The 14,539-nt window shown below is 33.7% G+C and overlaps 2 protein-coding genes across 2 annotated transcripts; both read right to left on the reverse strand.

Moving 5' to 3' along the window:
- Positions 1–1,368: 1,368 nt before the first annotated feature.
- LOC143562482 (mitochondrial fission protein ELM1-like) lies at positions 1,369–6,139 on the reverse strand. Its single transcript, XM_077050268.1, has 9 exons — positions 5,575–6,139; positions 4,772–4,868; positions 4,489–4,638; positions 4,225–4,351; positions 3,523–3,635; positions 3,334–3,397; positions 2,838–2,931; positions 2,649–2,757; positions 1,369–1,997 (listed from the first exon to the last, which is right to left on the reverse strand). Exons 1-9 carry the CDS (start codon positions 5,856–5,858, stop codon positions 1,896–1,898), a joined length of 1,140 nt encoding a protein of 379 aa, XP_076906383.1. The 5' UTR covers positions 5,859–6,139; the 3' UTR covers positions 1,369–1,895.
- A 3,600-nt stretch (positions 6,140–9,739) lies between these two features.
- LOC143562483 (vesicle-associated membrane protein 714-like) lies at positions 9,740–14,314 on the reverse strand. The gene is made up of 4 exons (XM_077050269.1): positions 14,039–14,314; positions 12,621–12,811; positions 11,141–11,304; positions 9,740–10,072 (listed from the first exon to the last, which is right to left on the reverse strand). The coding sequence occupies exons 1-4, from the start codon at positions 14,253–14,255 to the stop codon at positions 9,982–9,984; spliced, it is 663 nt and encodes a 220-aa protein (XP_076906384.1). The 5' UTR covers positions 14,256–14,314; the 3' UTR covers positions 9,740–9,981.
- Positions 14,315–14,539: the final 225 nt, after the last annotated feature.

Consider the following 14,539-nt stretch of genomic DNA (forward strand, 5'->3'; position numbering starts at 1 on the left):
TTGATTGTGTCTCCGTCACTGAACCATCAATCCCAAGACCCGAGCCGAGTTAAGTCATTTAATTTGAGAGTTCGTGTATGACTTCTGAATAATTGTTTAAGCCTGAGTTGTGTTGCTACAAAAGATAGTCTAGAACGATGGCCTCATGTCTTTTATTTAAGTTGTTGCACAACGAGACAACCCATAGGATGAGAGTAAATATTAGCTTAAACGATACAAAGTAAAGTATTGAATTGCTTTCTTTTTTGTTTATTTTAGTTTAGGTGGTAGTAAGATGTCTTTTGGAACATTACGTCAATGCTACTTTTCATACAAAGGCTTAAATCCATAGCGGGTATTATGTGTCAATCATGCAAGTTGTCTTGCCGGGGCTTACTATTGGTCTGTAGTTAATAATGTGTGTGTTATCCTCGGTCTGTCACACTTTTTGTCAAGTTGTGGTGGCACAAGTGTCCTGGCCTCATGATTCTTAAAATGTTTCATATGAGAGCTCTTGATTTCAGAGGTGCTAACTTAGAGGGTAATGCCCCGAACATATTTATGAAAGTCGTAACTCATAGTTACTGCTCTAGACGTGCTGATGTACGGGTTACACATTCAATATCACACGTATGGCTTGTTCACTCTTCCATTTGATTCAATATTGGTTTTTGGATGCCATTATTTCTTGTTTATGCTTTTGTCCTTATTTAAGTTTCTAGCTATTTCAATCCAAACTGGATAAGGTTCCTTTTGATTCAAACACGGTTTATAGAATGAAAAATTAATAGTAACTTATGAATTCAGAAGAGGTTGAACCTTTTTAAGTTGATGAATTATTAAAAAAGCTTTTGGCCAAATTTAAAATGAATACCTTTCATATTTCTAACAAATTATCATCTTTTAAAACATTCAATTTTTGATACATGACTAAACTGAGCCTCTAATTTAAGTCATAATACATTCTTAACCCTTCGTTTCTCCATATAACATAGCAAACCCAAACATCTTATGACTCGTATTGAGGACTTCAGGTAACTTATGGCTTGCCGATTCACTTGAAAGACAGCCATATACTGATCACACCACACCCTTTGGCCAAATGACTCGAATTGGAACATTAAACAAATCATGTTTGCAGTTGGCATGTCAAACTGAACCCGAAGATCATGTTATACATGAATCCGAATAAAAGATCTTATGCGGGTTGACACAAACATACCCTTTTACCCCAGAATTTTATTCTTTTGTATAAGACTCACAAATTTACAACCAAATATACAAATGTATCCAAAATAATTAATTACACTTGGAACTATATAACCAAATGCACATCTCTTTTATCTTCTACATGTAAATACCCAATTAGCTTAATTTATAGCTTAACACGTTTTCTTAATAGTAAATGCACTTAACAGGCCAACTTGCCATGTTGACCCAAACACGACCTGAAACTGACCCAAACTTGAAGACTAAATCCGTACACTCAAATTACATGTCATATCAAAAACTCATACTTATAATTCGAATCCATCGTATCTCAGTTGCGCATGTCATTGCTCCAGTAACAAAAACCACATCACAAATTATCACTAGATACACCCATCTTTTATTAGCTTGATTAAAATAGAATCGTTCAAAGAACACAAATGAATATAGCCCTCGAGGTTTTCTTTTCAAATTTTAGACGTAAACTGTAAATGCTAGTTAAATACAAGCACGCCTCCTCGTTTGTACCAAAACTATATTATGTATAATCAATCCCCAAAGCATGACAAAAGGGAAAAAAGAAAAGGAAAAGCCTGACCAGGTTTGTAGTATATCTGCAGAATCTTGGGACACATGTGGTTGATAAATCAGCAAGATGCTGCAGATTAAGCAAAACATAAAGATCATAACTAATTTGAAGAGCTTTCTTATGGCCGCAATCTCCATCCTCGATCAGCAAGTGCTTCATGTACACGGTTTGCTACATCTGCGGTGTCATTTAAAGGCGGGTAACTCCAGCTTTCTGACATCTGCAAGGTTTCACATGTGAAATTGGGTTAATTATGTCAAGAGTTCACAAACTGAGCTCGGGCTGAATCACAGGCTTAACTCAGGCTCGAGCTCAAAAGTATAGGAATGTTGTACATTACTGACATGTAGGGTGTAAGAGCTCGTGAGCCACTAGAGATTGGCTCACTAAAGGCTAGATTCGAGCTGAGCTCAAACAAGCCCGAGTTGCACATACCGAGTTTTGACTAGACTCACGAGCCTATACAAGTCCAATATATACAAAGATATAGTACTTTTAATCTTAGAAAATAAATATAACTAAATAATATATACTTTGTTATATGTAAAATTAAAATTATAAATAACTATATACGTATATATAAAAATAGTAACATTTAATAAATACCACATTTCAAATGAGAACATGCAAATAAACTTGTAAAATGTATTTGTTGTAAGTGAGCGATTTTAGCAATCTTGGACATGTGATGGTTGTTTAAACAAAGTATATACACAAAATGCTCTAGAAAACAATGAACTTTGAATTAAAAGTAAACTTTTTTCAGAAGAATAATAGTTTATTTGCGATATAAGGCAATATAACATGTTCTGAAAAATCAAGCCAGTTAATCATCAAAGGTGAACATGGTGCATGCTTATATGGAACTTACATCCTCAAGGCCTGTAAATGGCCGGACCAGACCTCTCTCCCTTAAAGTTTTATGAAATTCACCGATTTTCCATTTACATCGTTCAGCTCCGACTACATATACAGGTTTCCTGAAAAAATGCGAAAATAGGATGTTACATATATGAGAGAGAACATAGTTTAATTTGTATACATTCCATTTAATGCATACCCAGTACTGCAGGCTTCACTCAACATGCTGACTGAATCGGCTGTGACAATGAAAGCATCCGCCCAAGCTAGATGTCCCATGTGTGGATTCGGTTCTACATTGACAATACACAAAACCTTAAAAACCGTTAAAGCGCAACATAGGTAAAACAGATCAAATTCATTGAAATTTAATAAAAGTGGAAGGATGTGACGGTCAGCCCAAACAGATGAATATCATATAAAGCCCATTCAAGATACTTGAAGTTTCATATTTACACATTTCATTATATACAATTATAATACGACCATTATATGCTTCTCTTTCTCCTCACACTCCAAACTCTCATATACTAGAGCAAATTTAAAAGGAAAGGTATAAATGCCATCAATTTGAAAATGGGTGCATTTGATATTATGATTTCTTATTGGTTAAATATGATATTATATCAAGTTTTGATTGCATATGAAATTAATCAAATATCCTTTCAAAAATAGTACTGATCAACTGATATTACCTTCACCATCATATATATAAATTTTTGGATCGTCTCCAAGTTCTTTCCGCACAAAATTAGCAACCTAATTATATATAAAGCATAGCATAAGCCCACAATAATAATGGAATATTTCAGATAATAAAAAGCGTTTTGCAGAAACAGTTATTGAGCTATAGATATGCTATAATGGCATAGTATATATAGTACCTTAGCTGGAGTCCTCCTTGAGAAAGAAATTCTTACACTTCCACAGCTATCAAGAACACCACGCACATAGTTTGTTAACTGCTTTGAAAGATCTATACCATATTTACAATGACCTGTACAAAACCCCATTATCTGTAGTTACTTGAAATTGTATAAAACATTAAAAGCAGCACAAGAATGTGAAATTTCCACCAGCTAATACAAAAATGCAACTATGAATGAAAGTATTTCAAACTCGACCATGTTAATAAGTAATAACAGCTAAACTGTAGAAACAAATTATTGAGGACCGAACTGGTATTTCAAGCAGACTTAGGCCTGTCAATTAACTTTTTAGGCCCAAAACGGTTTCACATTTTACTTTTATTTGGTTTTAACTCAACTATGTTTGTTCATCTATGTCCAGTTACGTCCGTTCATTTACGTTTATGAACTGTTCGTTTATACTATCAACAAACAAACATAAGCAAATACAAACAAGCTCATTTTCTTAACGAACAAAAACGAACAAGAAAACCATGTTCACTTAATGTCCGTGTTTGATCGATTATTCAGTTAAAGTAAACGAACGAACACGAACATGCACCGTTCATGTTCGTTCGCTTCATTTACAAGCCTAAGCAGACTCATGACCATTGCAATAAAAAAACAAATTGACGAAAAATTTTCTATTAAATAGATATAAAAATACAAAATACTTACTTGTAGGCCCCCCAATATTAACCACAATTAAGGGTTTGGGCAAAGGTGCAAACTCATCATGCCAAGTAATCGCTGCACTGCGAAGTGCAGCAAAATCAACTTGATGCAAAGCTCCCACAGTAAGAACCTGATAAAATAAATAAAAAAATAAGCAAAAAAGGCTGGCTAGGTCATCCTGTACAAAAAGCGACCCATTTCAACATTTCACCCGGTACCCAACCCACCCATCTTGCCACTTCTACTATTTGTGATTGAGATGCGTACCACGTTCTTGCTAGGTGGCTCGTTAGGAGTTATATACTTGCGGAAAAGCCTAGGAACCTGCTCTTGTGCGTGAGCTGTCAGAGCATAATAATCATGTTGAGGAGCAACCACCAAGTCAAACCTATTCAGTTGTGTTCGTGGATGTTGAATCTGAAACCAATTTTTCAAAAGTCATAATATAACCAGATAAACTAATGCTAATTGCAGTGTTTAGCAAAGATGAAAAAATATGCTTATTGGACTGACATATCAAAGCAACCAGATATAAAAAGTTGAAACTTACCTGAACAACAAACACATTTTCAGCTGCTAGTTTTTTTATAGAGCTTGCAATCGATATGGTGTCTCTGCCACATGCAACCACCAATAAAGGCCCGTCCCTAGAAAAATCAATAAAATAAAGATATCATGAGCTATAGAAATATGAGCATAATACACACACACACATATGTATAGGGAGAGGTTCATTACAAAAGACTAAATCATTGCAAGAACAAAAGAAACAAATTTCAATCGTTTTAACTTTTTCTATCATTGTCTATCAAAGGTTTATATATTTTAAAACTCTTTAGCTCTTACATACACTTGTCTATGTTATATACGTAAAACAAAACCATTAAACTAATTTGTGCAGATATTATTTTCACTTTTAAATGCTTACCAACACATATGTAGGTATGTGTAGGAAGTATACCTACACATGATATGATTACGCATAGCCTAAACATGTGTAGGTTCTATAAATAAATGAACTTTGTATATGTATTTTTTTATAATGTTAAAAAAGACGAATAAAATTTGCATTTTAAACATTTTCTGGTATGTTAAAATGTTTTACAACTGAAAATATGAATGGTTTATTTTTTTCTATCTGTCTCGCAAAAAAATATGTCTTCTGTGCGTGCGCGTGTGTATTAACATGCTATATATTTTAACTTCTATTCATCATTCGACAACTGAACCAGATAGTCACGTGCAAGGACTCCATTCAGTTATTGATAACTTGAGCATAAAAAGGTTTTGAAGTAATATTATAGAACACACATATATACAGTAGGTAATCTTGAAAAAAAAGAAACAACTTACTTCTCAGCAGTTCCCTTTGCCATTTTTACTATTGACTTCACATCAGCTTCAAGTACAGATGATAAACCTACACTACCACCATTTTCTCCAGTTAAAGATTGAACTCTGCTTCCTTTGCTTGTAATTAGAACTTGTGAATAACCATAAATCAGTCTGATAATGTAATAGATCTGTTTATGGAGTGAAACTGGGAGCCAGAGCAGATACTCATTTATTCCTCCTCTTGGCCTCCTAACACGCTGCATGCATTTTGCCAGAAGAACACAAGATGAACAAATTTCCATAGACAATATGCTGCATTACAACATATTACGCTAAAGTGACATTAAAGATGCATACGAACGGATATGAATTCAAACAGATCAGTTAATGATGATTGCAATGACCCAAGTTTATATTTGCCTAATAATCCTTATATGAAGCAAATTCAACTTTGAATGGCTTAACTAGAGTGTTTATTCTACTTCTGTTCGATTTGTTGTTTAATTCAGTTTCAGATATGCTCCATTTGCAGTTCATGTGTCACTTAGGGTTTCTACATATTTTTAAATCTGCTTCTGCGAGTAATTTTTGCATATACTATTTTTCCCCTTTGCAACTATTTTTCTTCTTTGCAACTATTTTACATGTTTCTTCTGTATGTTGTTTATGTTCATTTCCATATATAAGCATCCCCTAACCAATTCAAAGGCCAAGCCATAAAACTCATACAGGTATGCAATCCATTCACATGTAAACAGCATCACCTATAGTAACAAATCTTACTCCGATTTCTAAACTCAAAAGAATAACATCAAGAAAGCATTCATCCATCTGTCTTCAACAATTCCTCATGAAACATATATACCTAGGACTTTGAATCTAAATATTTATCGAGATTTCTTCAGTCTAAAGGCATGTGAGCAGCCTAGAACATGTTTGCTTAAAAGATAAAATCGTTGATCATATCACTAAAAATACTCCATTGATTCATTACATTATCACTAAAGAATGATCTCGTAATTTTAGAAAGTGTAATATTTCAGCCAGATACCTTTCTACTCAAAACAATTCACCACCATAAAGAAAATTAACTTTGTAATCACCCTAACAGGCTGCTGCTAACGCATAAACTATGTCTAGTGATCAAGAAACAGACGCCTACAGGCAAATCATGTTCAACCAACCATTGAGACAGAACCTCCTTTATTATAACAAATTCATCTGAATGGTCTAAAAAATAAAATCGACATTACATCACTCCCTTAATCACAATTTGAAGAATTGAGCTTTCCCTTCTTTTAGATCAGACTTATTAACCATATGCAAAACCGATATCAGTTAGTGATCTACCCACTTGAGGCCCCACATAAACCCTAGACACTTCTTATAAACTTGTCAACAAACAATAAAACAAATCTAACATCATCAATATTCCATATACTAAACCTAATAAAATTTCACCAGTCAAATAATCCTTAACCAATATAATTGTCTGTTGAATTCCACTAACACATCTCATCATCATCATCATCATCATCATCATCATCATCATCATCGTACTCAGTATATCCCACCAATAGCAATGCTATGGTAGGGTCTGAGGAGGGTAAGATGTAGACAGACTTACCTCTATCCCATAGGGATAGAGAGGCTGCTTCCGGTGAGACCCCCGGCTCGATAGTAGTTTTGCATCAAGCCTTGGACATAAGGCACATAGCACTCAATCATCGGGACATCGGCTGATTGATGCATGTGCCCTTGTCTTTCGGCTATCAACGCCACCACATGATGCCTGATTAACCTTCCGCCACTTTTAACGTTATTTTCACGAGATTAGTAAAATAACGTCAAAATTAGTGCAATTTTACTTTTGCCCACCGAAGGTCACACATATATACATTATATGCGCGCACTGCAAGTTTAAGCTATATACTGAACGATTACACTTATAGCTTCACATACATCCAAATATTTACAACAATTTCAAACAGAATAAACACTACACAAAAAGTTAACACATCTGATGTGTAACTGACAGGAACTAAAACAAAAATAAGAAGAAAGGTGAAAGAAAAAGATATAGAACAAAGTAATAAGAATGACTTAATTACATTTCCAGAGTTCAAGAATCAACGGGAGATGAAAAGAACAATTACACCTGTCTTCAAACATGTTAAAATGTAACAAAAAAATTGTATGTGCATTTACACTGACATGGATCTTTTCACTCTTACCCCCCCCCCCCAACACACGCACCTTTTTTTTTGACAAACAGGTTTATCCCCTAACTAATTTAAAGCCCAAGCCATAAAACTCTTACAAGTATGCAATATACTTATATGCATAGATTACCTATAACTACAAAACGTACTCTAATTTCTAAAAGAAAAAGAATTCCATCAAGAAAGCATTTATCCACCTGTCTTCAACAGAGAAAGTATGTTAGACTCGTAGAACTGTGACACATGAGTCGTGACAATCGCGACTCAGTAGCTTTATTAAATGAGCTGGTGAGTTGTGACTCGGCACGGAACGGGGAGTTCATATTTGTTTTCCATAAGTAGCTTAGCCCATCTTTATTCTCTTTCATATATGTTTGAGGATCCATATAGCCCTCGATTTATGTGTTATTTGTCAATTCCTACTTTTTTCGCCAAAATTGTACGAAGAACCTTCTGTTGCAGGCGTACTACCCTGATACGTTAAGGTTGAATTCTCCAATTGACGGGTTAGTGTGAGCTTATCCATGCAGTTATGCACTCTTCGAATAGGAATCCATTTTCTAAAATATCTTGGCTTTCATGCTTTGATGGGCCTCCGAGATCCTTTTGTAAGTTTTATGGAGTATACCCATATACTTTGTTCGATGAGAAATTTTAGCCATGTAGCTCCTATTTGTGAACAATAAACCCAAACTTTTTTATAAAATTGTTTAGGTTTTTTGCAAGTTGTAAATTTATATATTACGAATTGATGAAATATTAAGTAAATTAAGCAGAATAAAATAGGTTAAACTTATAGAATTATGAATAATGACAATGTATATCTAGCTAATTATTTATTACACGTAGATTAAGTTTTAGATAAAGTTAACTTTTTGATGTTATGTTGCTATGGTTTGGGTAAAAGAGTATACGATTAGCACATGCAAATGAAGGATTAGTAACTTCTTCCTTTCTCTTTTTTTTAAGCTTTGGTACATGCAAGGTTGGTTTGGTTTGGTTTGGTTTTGTTGTGGGCTAAAAGTTAAATCAAGTCTATAAAGAATGTTTAACCTTTAAAATTTTACAGTTTTGGTTATAAACGGTTAGATTGTTTAAGATATACCCATACCCGTTTCTACACAAGAAAACTCATTTCCATTAATAGATCAAATCTGGTTTTGACAAAAATAAAAAGGGACATAAAACTCATATCCATTCCTACTTTGGTGGGTGATAAGTGTTTAGGGTGTAGAATAAGAGGCCTAGGAATCCTTGTAGAGTGGAATATTTAGTCCTTTAAAAGAAATCGTTAAGTGTAAAGGAGAAGGAGCAAAGTAATATAGTTCGTGTAATTGTAACAAACCATTTTCAATATATATGATATATTATTCATCGAAATCAAAGGGTATTCAAATGTTGAATAAACTTCGCTTTTTCAAGAGGTGGGTTCGAATTCCATGGTTAACATATAGGTATGATTTAGAAGTAGATTTAGTCATTTTGTAAAAAGTGTGTGAGTTACCGTTCTAAAAAATTTATACACATATCAAATTCACATCATAAAACTCCGTTATAAGAAAATGAACAAAACTATACCATAAATTTCTCAAATGATTTGCTTTGTGTGAACATCCATTATTCCCTTTATTATTATTATATTTCAATAAAGTTTATTTGTCAAGATAATTCTACAAAATTTCTTAAAGCACAACCCCCGAGAGTATCAACCTCAATTATCAGCTTAAACTCTCAAGTGGTCATTCATTTTCATGTGCTTTGCGTGTTTGTGAAATAGAAGATGATTAGACCACATGGAATTATCTATCAACAAGAGCGTAAATCATGCAACAATGCCAGGATAGAACCTGGAACTCTGTTTTGCGCTTCACATCCCCAATGCTAAGCTACATTGCGGGGACCATTAACTCAACCGAAATTACTCATTTGCTAACAATAACAATTCCAACTCAACACATTATTATAGATAATGGGATCACATACAATCACATTAAGACACGGCAGTATGAAGCTGAAAGTTTAAACGTTAACACTACTAAATATGTATATAATATACAAGACATAAAGAAGAGTAAAACATAGATGATAGCTCGGTGTCAAGGACCAACACAAATGGTTTCACAAAACTGAAAACCGATATGCAAAACTCATGTACACAAACCCAACATAACATGTAATAAACCAACACCTTAAGGGAAACAAGTTATGATCTGCAGGAGGGTAGAGTGATGCCTCCACAACAAGCGGCGACTATTATGTACAGCAATAGAAATATCAAGCATGTCAACAGAGCCCTGCGATGCAAGAAGAATAAAAATTAAAAAAACAAATAAAAATTGTCAAAGAGATGCACAGCTAACACTCATATATATCAAACTTTTTTAACAGTGTATTATTATCCGCGTATAGAATGTATGATACATGACCAATATTAGAATATGAGAGCTTGGAGTGTAAAGACTAAACAAGATATAAAAGGGTATCATGATCATTATATAAAGGTAAAAATTGTATCTAATGAAATCATTAAGCTTGAAATTTTAAGTCTTTTGAATGTGTTTATTGAATATTAACTTGTTCTGGTTGGATACTATAATATCGTGTAAGTTTTCAAGGGGTATATGTGTTTATTGGTTTTTCACTTGATTAATTAAGTAAGTACACATGCAATCTCTGGCTAACATCTACAAACACAATAATTCTAAATATGGTAAGACGCAATTTATGACTTAATACATGTTGGCCTAGAATCGAACACAAAAGAAAACTCGCAGGAATACAAGTTTGTCCAATCACTGATCCAACCCCTTTGTATTATCAGATAAACCAACGATTAAAGTGCCCCCATTACATAGATTTTGACCCACTATTTAAAATAGACCCAAACTTGGAGAATAAGAAACCTACATTAACCCAAATAGGAAGCTGAAAAAAGACCAATATCAAAATCCTAAAATAGGGGTTCTAAAATAAAATTCCATAAATATACAAACCCAACATAAACTAAAAATCAAAAACTAATTCTAAAAGATTCTTAGCCCAAATCAACTCCATCCAAGATTCTGATTTCTGACCCATTTCACATGTGAGCCCATGCGATTAAGTCTAACAATATACATTTACATTTTCAAGATTAAAGCATATATATACCCGTTTTGACAGACATAATTTTCCTATTAGATACTCGTTGTTTAAGGTACATAGCTAGAAGAGGTCCAGAGGAGACACTCAGTTAGGAATAACAAAAGGATCTCCTGGGAAAAACCATTTTATCAAGTCATTAAAACATGAATACCAAACATATCCATCCGATACGCTTAAATAATAATTCAGATTATCCCATTGGGAAATTATTTACTTACAGTAGCTTTGCGTTTTTCATCCAAAGAGCTCTGCGAAGTCGCTTTGATTGTTTCCTAAAATGAAAAGCACTATCTTGCATTGTTGAAGTTTTATCAACAAGAAGCTCAATACGGTCACCTCTGTCTAAGATCTTCTCAATGTTATCCACCATGATGGTGTGTACCTAAATGCGAAAATGTAAAAATTGTTGCAATTAAAATCTTTAAAGATATCATAAACCAAAAAGAATGAAAAAAAACAGCTTAGAGGCACAAGCTGAACAGATCAAACAGGTTGGATTAAAACTGTCATCACTTGGTGAGAAGATCAAAAATAGGTGACCAGAAATGCATTTTGTCTGAAATACTTAAAAATAAGTAATTAGGGTGTTGAGTGTGATATCAACAATTACTTTTTGAATATAACAATTTAGAAAGTAATAGAAGCATTATGCATTAAATAATAAACACTTTCAGAAAGTTTCGACCCATTTGACTTGTTTACCGTCAAGCCCATCTTTTTATCAGAAATGCTACCTATAACCCTGCGGTCATTGTTAATATGCAACTTAAAATCTTATTTATCCAATATTATGGTAAAGTATATATATTTACAAAAACAAATATAAATTGGGTATTAACCATAACTGTAAAGGCTTCCTTTTTTTTCCAAAAATAATCATACATAATGGTTGTTCACGAAAGCCCTAAAAGTTATGGTTAGCATTTCCTTTTTGTTTTCTTATCTGTTTGACCAGTTAAGGATGAAAAACATACCCAAATCAACCCGTCCACATGTTAATGAATCAAAATTATCACCTGTAAACAGCCTCATAGTCTACCTCACATACCATATTAAAAACATCTCTACAAAATGAAGGTGCAATAAAGAGCATGCTTCGACAAAAGTAAAATTCACAGGTTCATGAAGAGAGTACATTCAGAATTCTAGATTTCAAGAAAAAATAATGATTTTAGTTGTTTAAGAACTGATTGCTAATACACCCATCATAACTCATAAGCTAAAGAGAGATGCGTGTTCGAAACAGAACTTGATATCTAATATGTAAATGTTATTTATCGGTGGACGTAATAGTTATTCTTGCAAAAAAAAAGAAGAAAAAAAAAGGATCCGGGCATGAATTAGACCATGTAAAGTTTATTTTAATATCTGAAGACTTAAAAGTTAAAAAAGTGTGTGATGTTTTATATAAACTTTCCAACTTCAATCATATCAGTTATCACAGTTTTTATTCTTTCTCCACTACTATCATATGTTTATAGAATTTAACAAACTTACTATAATCACCACTATGCATATTCGCATTTGTATATTACAACGACAATCTAAACAATTATGGAAAAATTGCTTTAACCGCATTCATAACACATCAGCAGTTTCCAAAAATGTGAGGAAGGTGGTCAAAGTATTGATTGTATCAACTAACTTGTGTAATCAAACATTTCTATCAAAGTTTAACTTGCTAGATAAAATACTTGCCTCACCAACTTCGCTCCTAACACGGTTAAGTGTATCTGCACTAGGATTACTTGAGAAAAACTCCATCTGCTGATGCAAAACCCTTGAGAATTCATCATTCATAGCATAAGCAGGTGCATATGGTGCCACCTTGCCATAGTTTTTTGTAAACCTCATTTGAATGTCCTCCAAGTACGAAAATGGTATTCTTCCTGGAATAAAGTTTTACATGTTAGTTGAAGGCTATACAAATTACTAGATCAGATAACACTGAATAAAATGAGACCAAGCTATGATATTTTAAGTTGATTATAATAAAGGTAGTGAAAATATTTAAAAAAAATAGAACAACGAGTAATGAACAGCCTTGTTAGCTTGAGCATGACTGATATGCAGCTGTCAACAACAAGATACCGTCTCCTTAATGCATAGCAGGAGCATTTCAACAGACTCGAGTCCTAAACAAGCATTTAAAATTTGACGTTTTAATTAATTACACTAAGAAAATCCGACTTTTACCATCATAAGGCTTCGTTATTGTAATGTCTTCATTTATGAAAATTTTGACCTTTTAAATTGATAAAATGCTCAAATCTATTCGGTGACATAATAAATCTTGAACAAGCTTTTTACTTTTTAGTTATGTATTTATGAATTAAGGTGCTTCTATATATTCGTATTATAAGTAGTTTTCTCTACATAATAAACAAAATAATATAAAATTTGAGGCCTTAAATCCTAAAGGGGGCTCAAGCATGGGGCTTTACTTGCCTTATGTTCAAGTCATCCCATGTGTGTTGTGACTCTTATCATCTTAATTTGCATAATCAAAAGATGCACCTAACTTTCCATGTATAGTTATCGTCAAGTAATCCACTTGTCCCTAACTTCGACTTGTTTAATTAAACATATTTAACCAAGTAAAACGGTCATATAGCAGCATTTAATTGTGACTTGATTATCCAAAGATCATTCGGTGCTATAACATACTATTTTGAGTGAGGTCACAAACTAATGAATTCCATTGTAACATACACGCAGACTGTCTGTTCTCTGAGCTAGCTTTCCAATATCCAAACAAGAATTTAAATTTAAACATACTATATAACAAAACTATGTAAAAGCCTCTAAATTTATCATCTATAGACACCAAACCAAACTGAACCTAAAAATTTATCCATAACTCATAAACACATATAATTACTCCAAATAAATAAATCAACAGATACAGTAAGCTACCAATTGACACACCAGTGAGTTTACCAATAAAATTATTTGTAATTATGTATTCCTTCAAGCAAATTCCATCAGTTGAGCAATTAAATAAATCATTCACTCGCATTCATACAATTCCAAAACCCTAAAATCTAGTAAAACGTATCTGTATAACCTAATTGCGAGTATCAGTATGTATATAAAGAGTAAGGATAGATACGAACTTCCGAATGTATCGTTCGCCATACAGAGGAAGGTGAGAGCATCAGATCTGAGAATATGGAAGATGTAACGATCTTGCGAGAAGCATAATCTGGATTCAACCTCCGCCGGCAACTTCTCCAGAATCCGGCGAGCAACGGCGCCGGTGTTACCGGACACGGCACTGAACTCCGCCAGCACCGTCGTGCCTCTCGCCACTAGCGCGTACAGAATCGCCATTGATATTTGTTGATTACTCTCGCGCTCACAGTCGCTTTGGTACTTTGGTTGACTCTTGATGAATTAATTGCCAACAAATCTAGGTACTTCACTACAAGGGATAACCATTGGCAAAATATCAACTTGTACGGAGCCCTTAAAGCCTATAAGCAAGTTTCTGGAAAAACCTATTAGATCGAATTCCCACTAGTGATAAAACCCGGACGTCCTCAGAATCGAACTAATCATAAGGATCTCAGTCTTGCCACTAGGGGTGTTCAAATACCTGAACCCGATTAACCCGA

The sequence above is a fragment of the Bidens hawaiensis genome, unplaced genomic scaffold (assembly GCF_021521415.1).
Source record: "Bidens hawaiensis isolate Kalapana, Puna unplaced genomic scaffold, B.hawaiensis_p1.1 tig00021024_1, whole genome shotgun sequence".
In the NCBI taxonomy this organism is placed as follows: Eukaryota; Viridiplantae; Streptophyta; class Magnoliopsida; order Asterales; family Asteraceae; genus Bidens; species Bidens hawaiensis.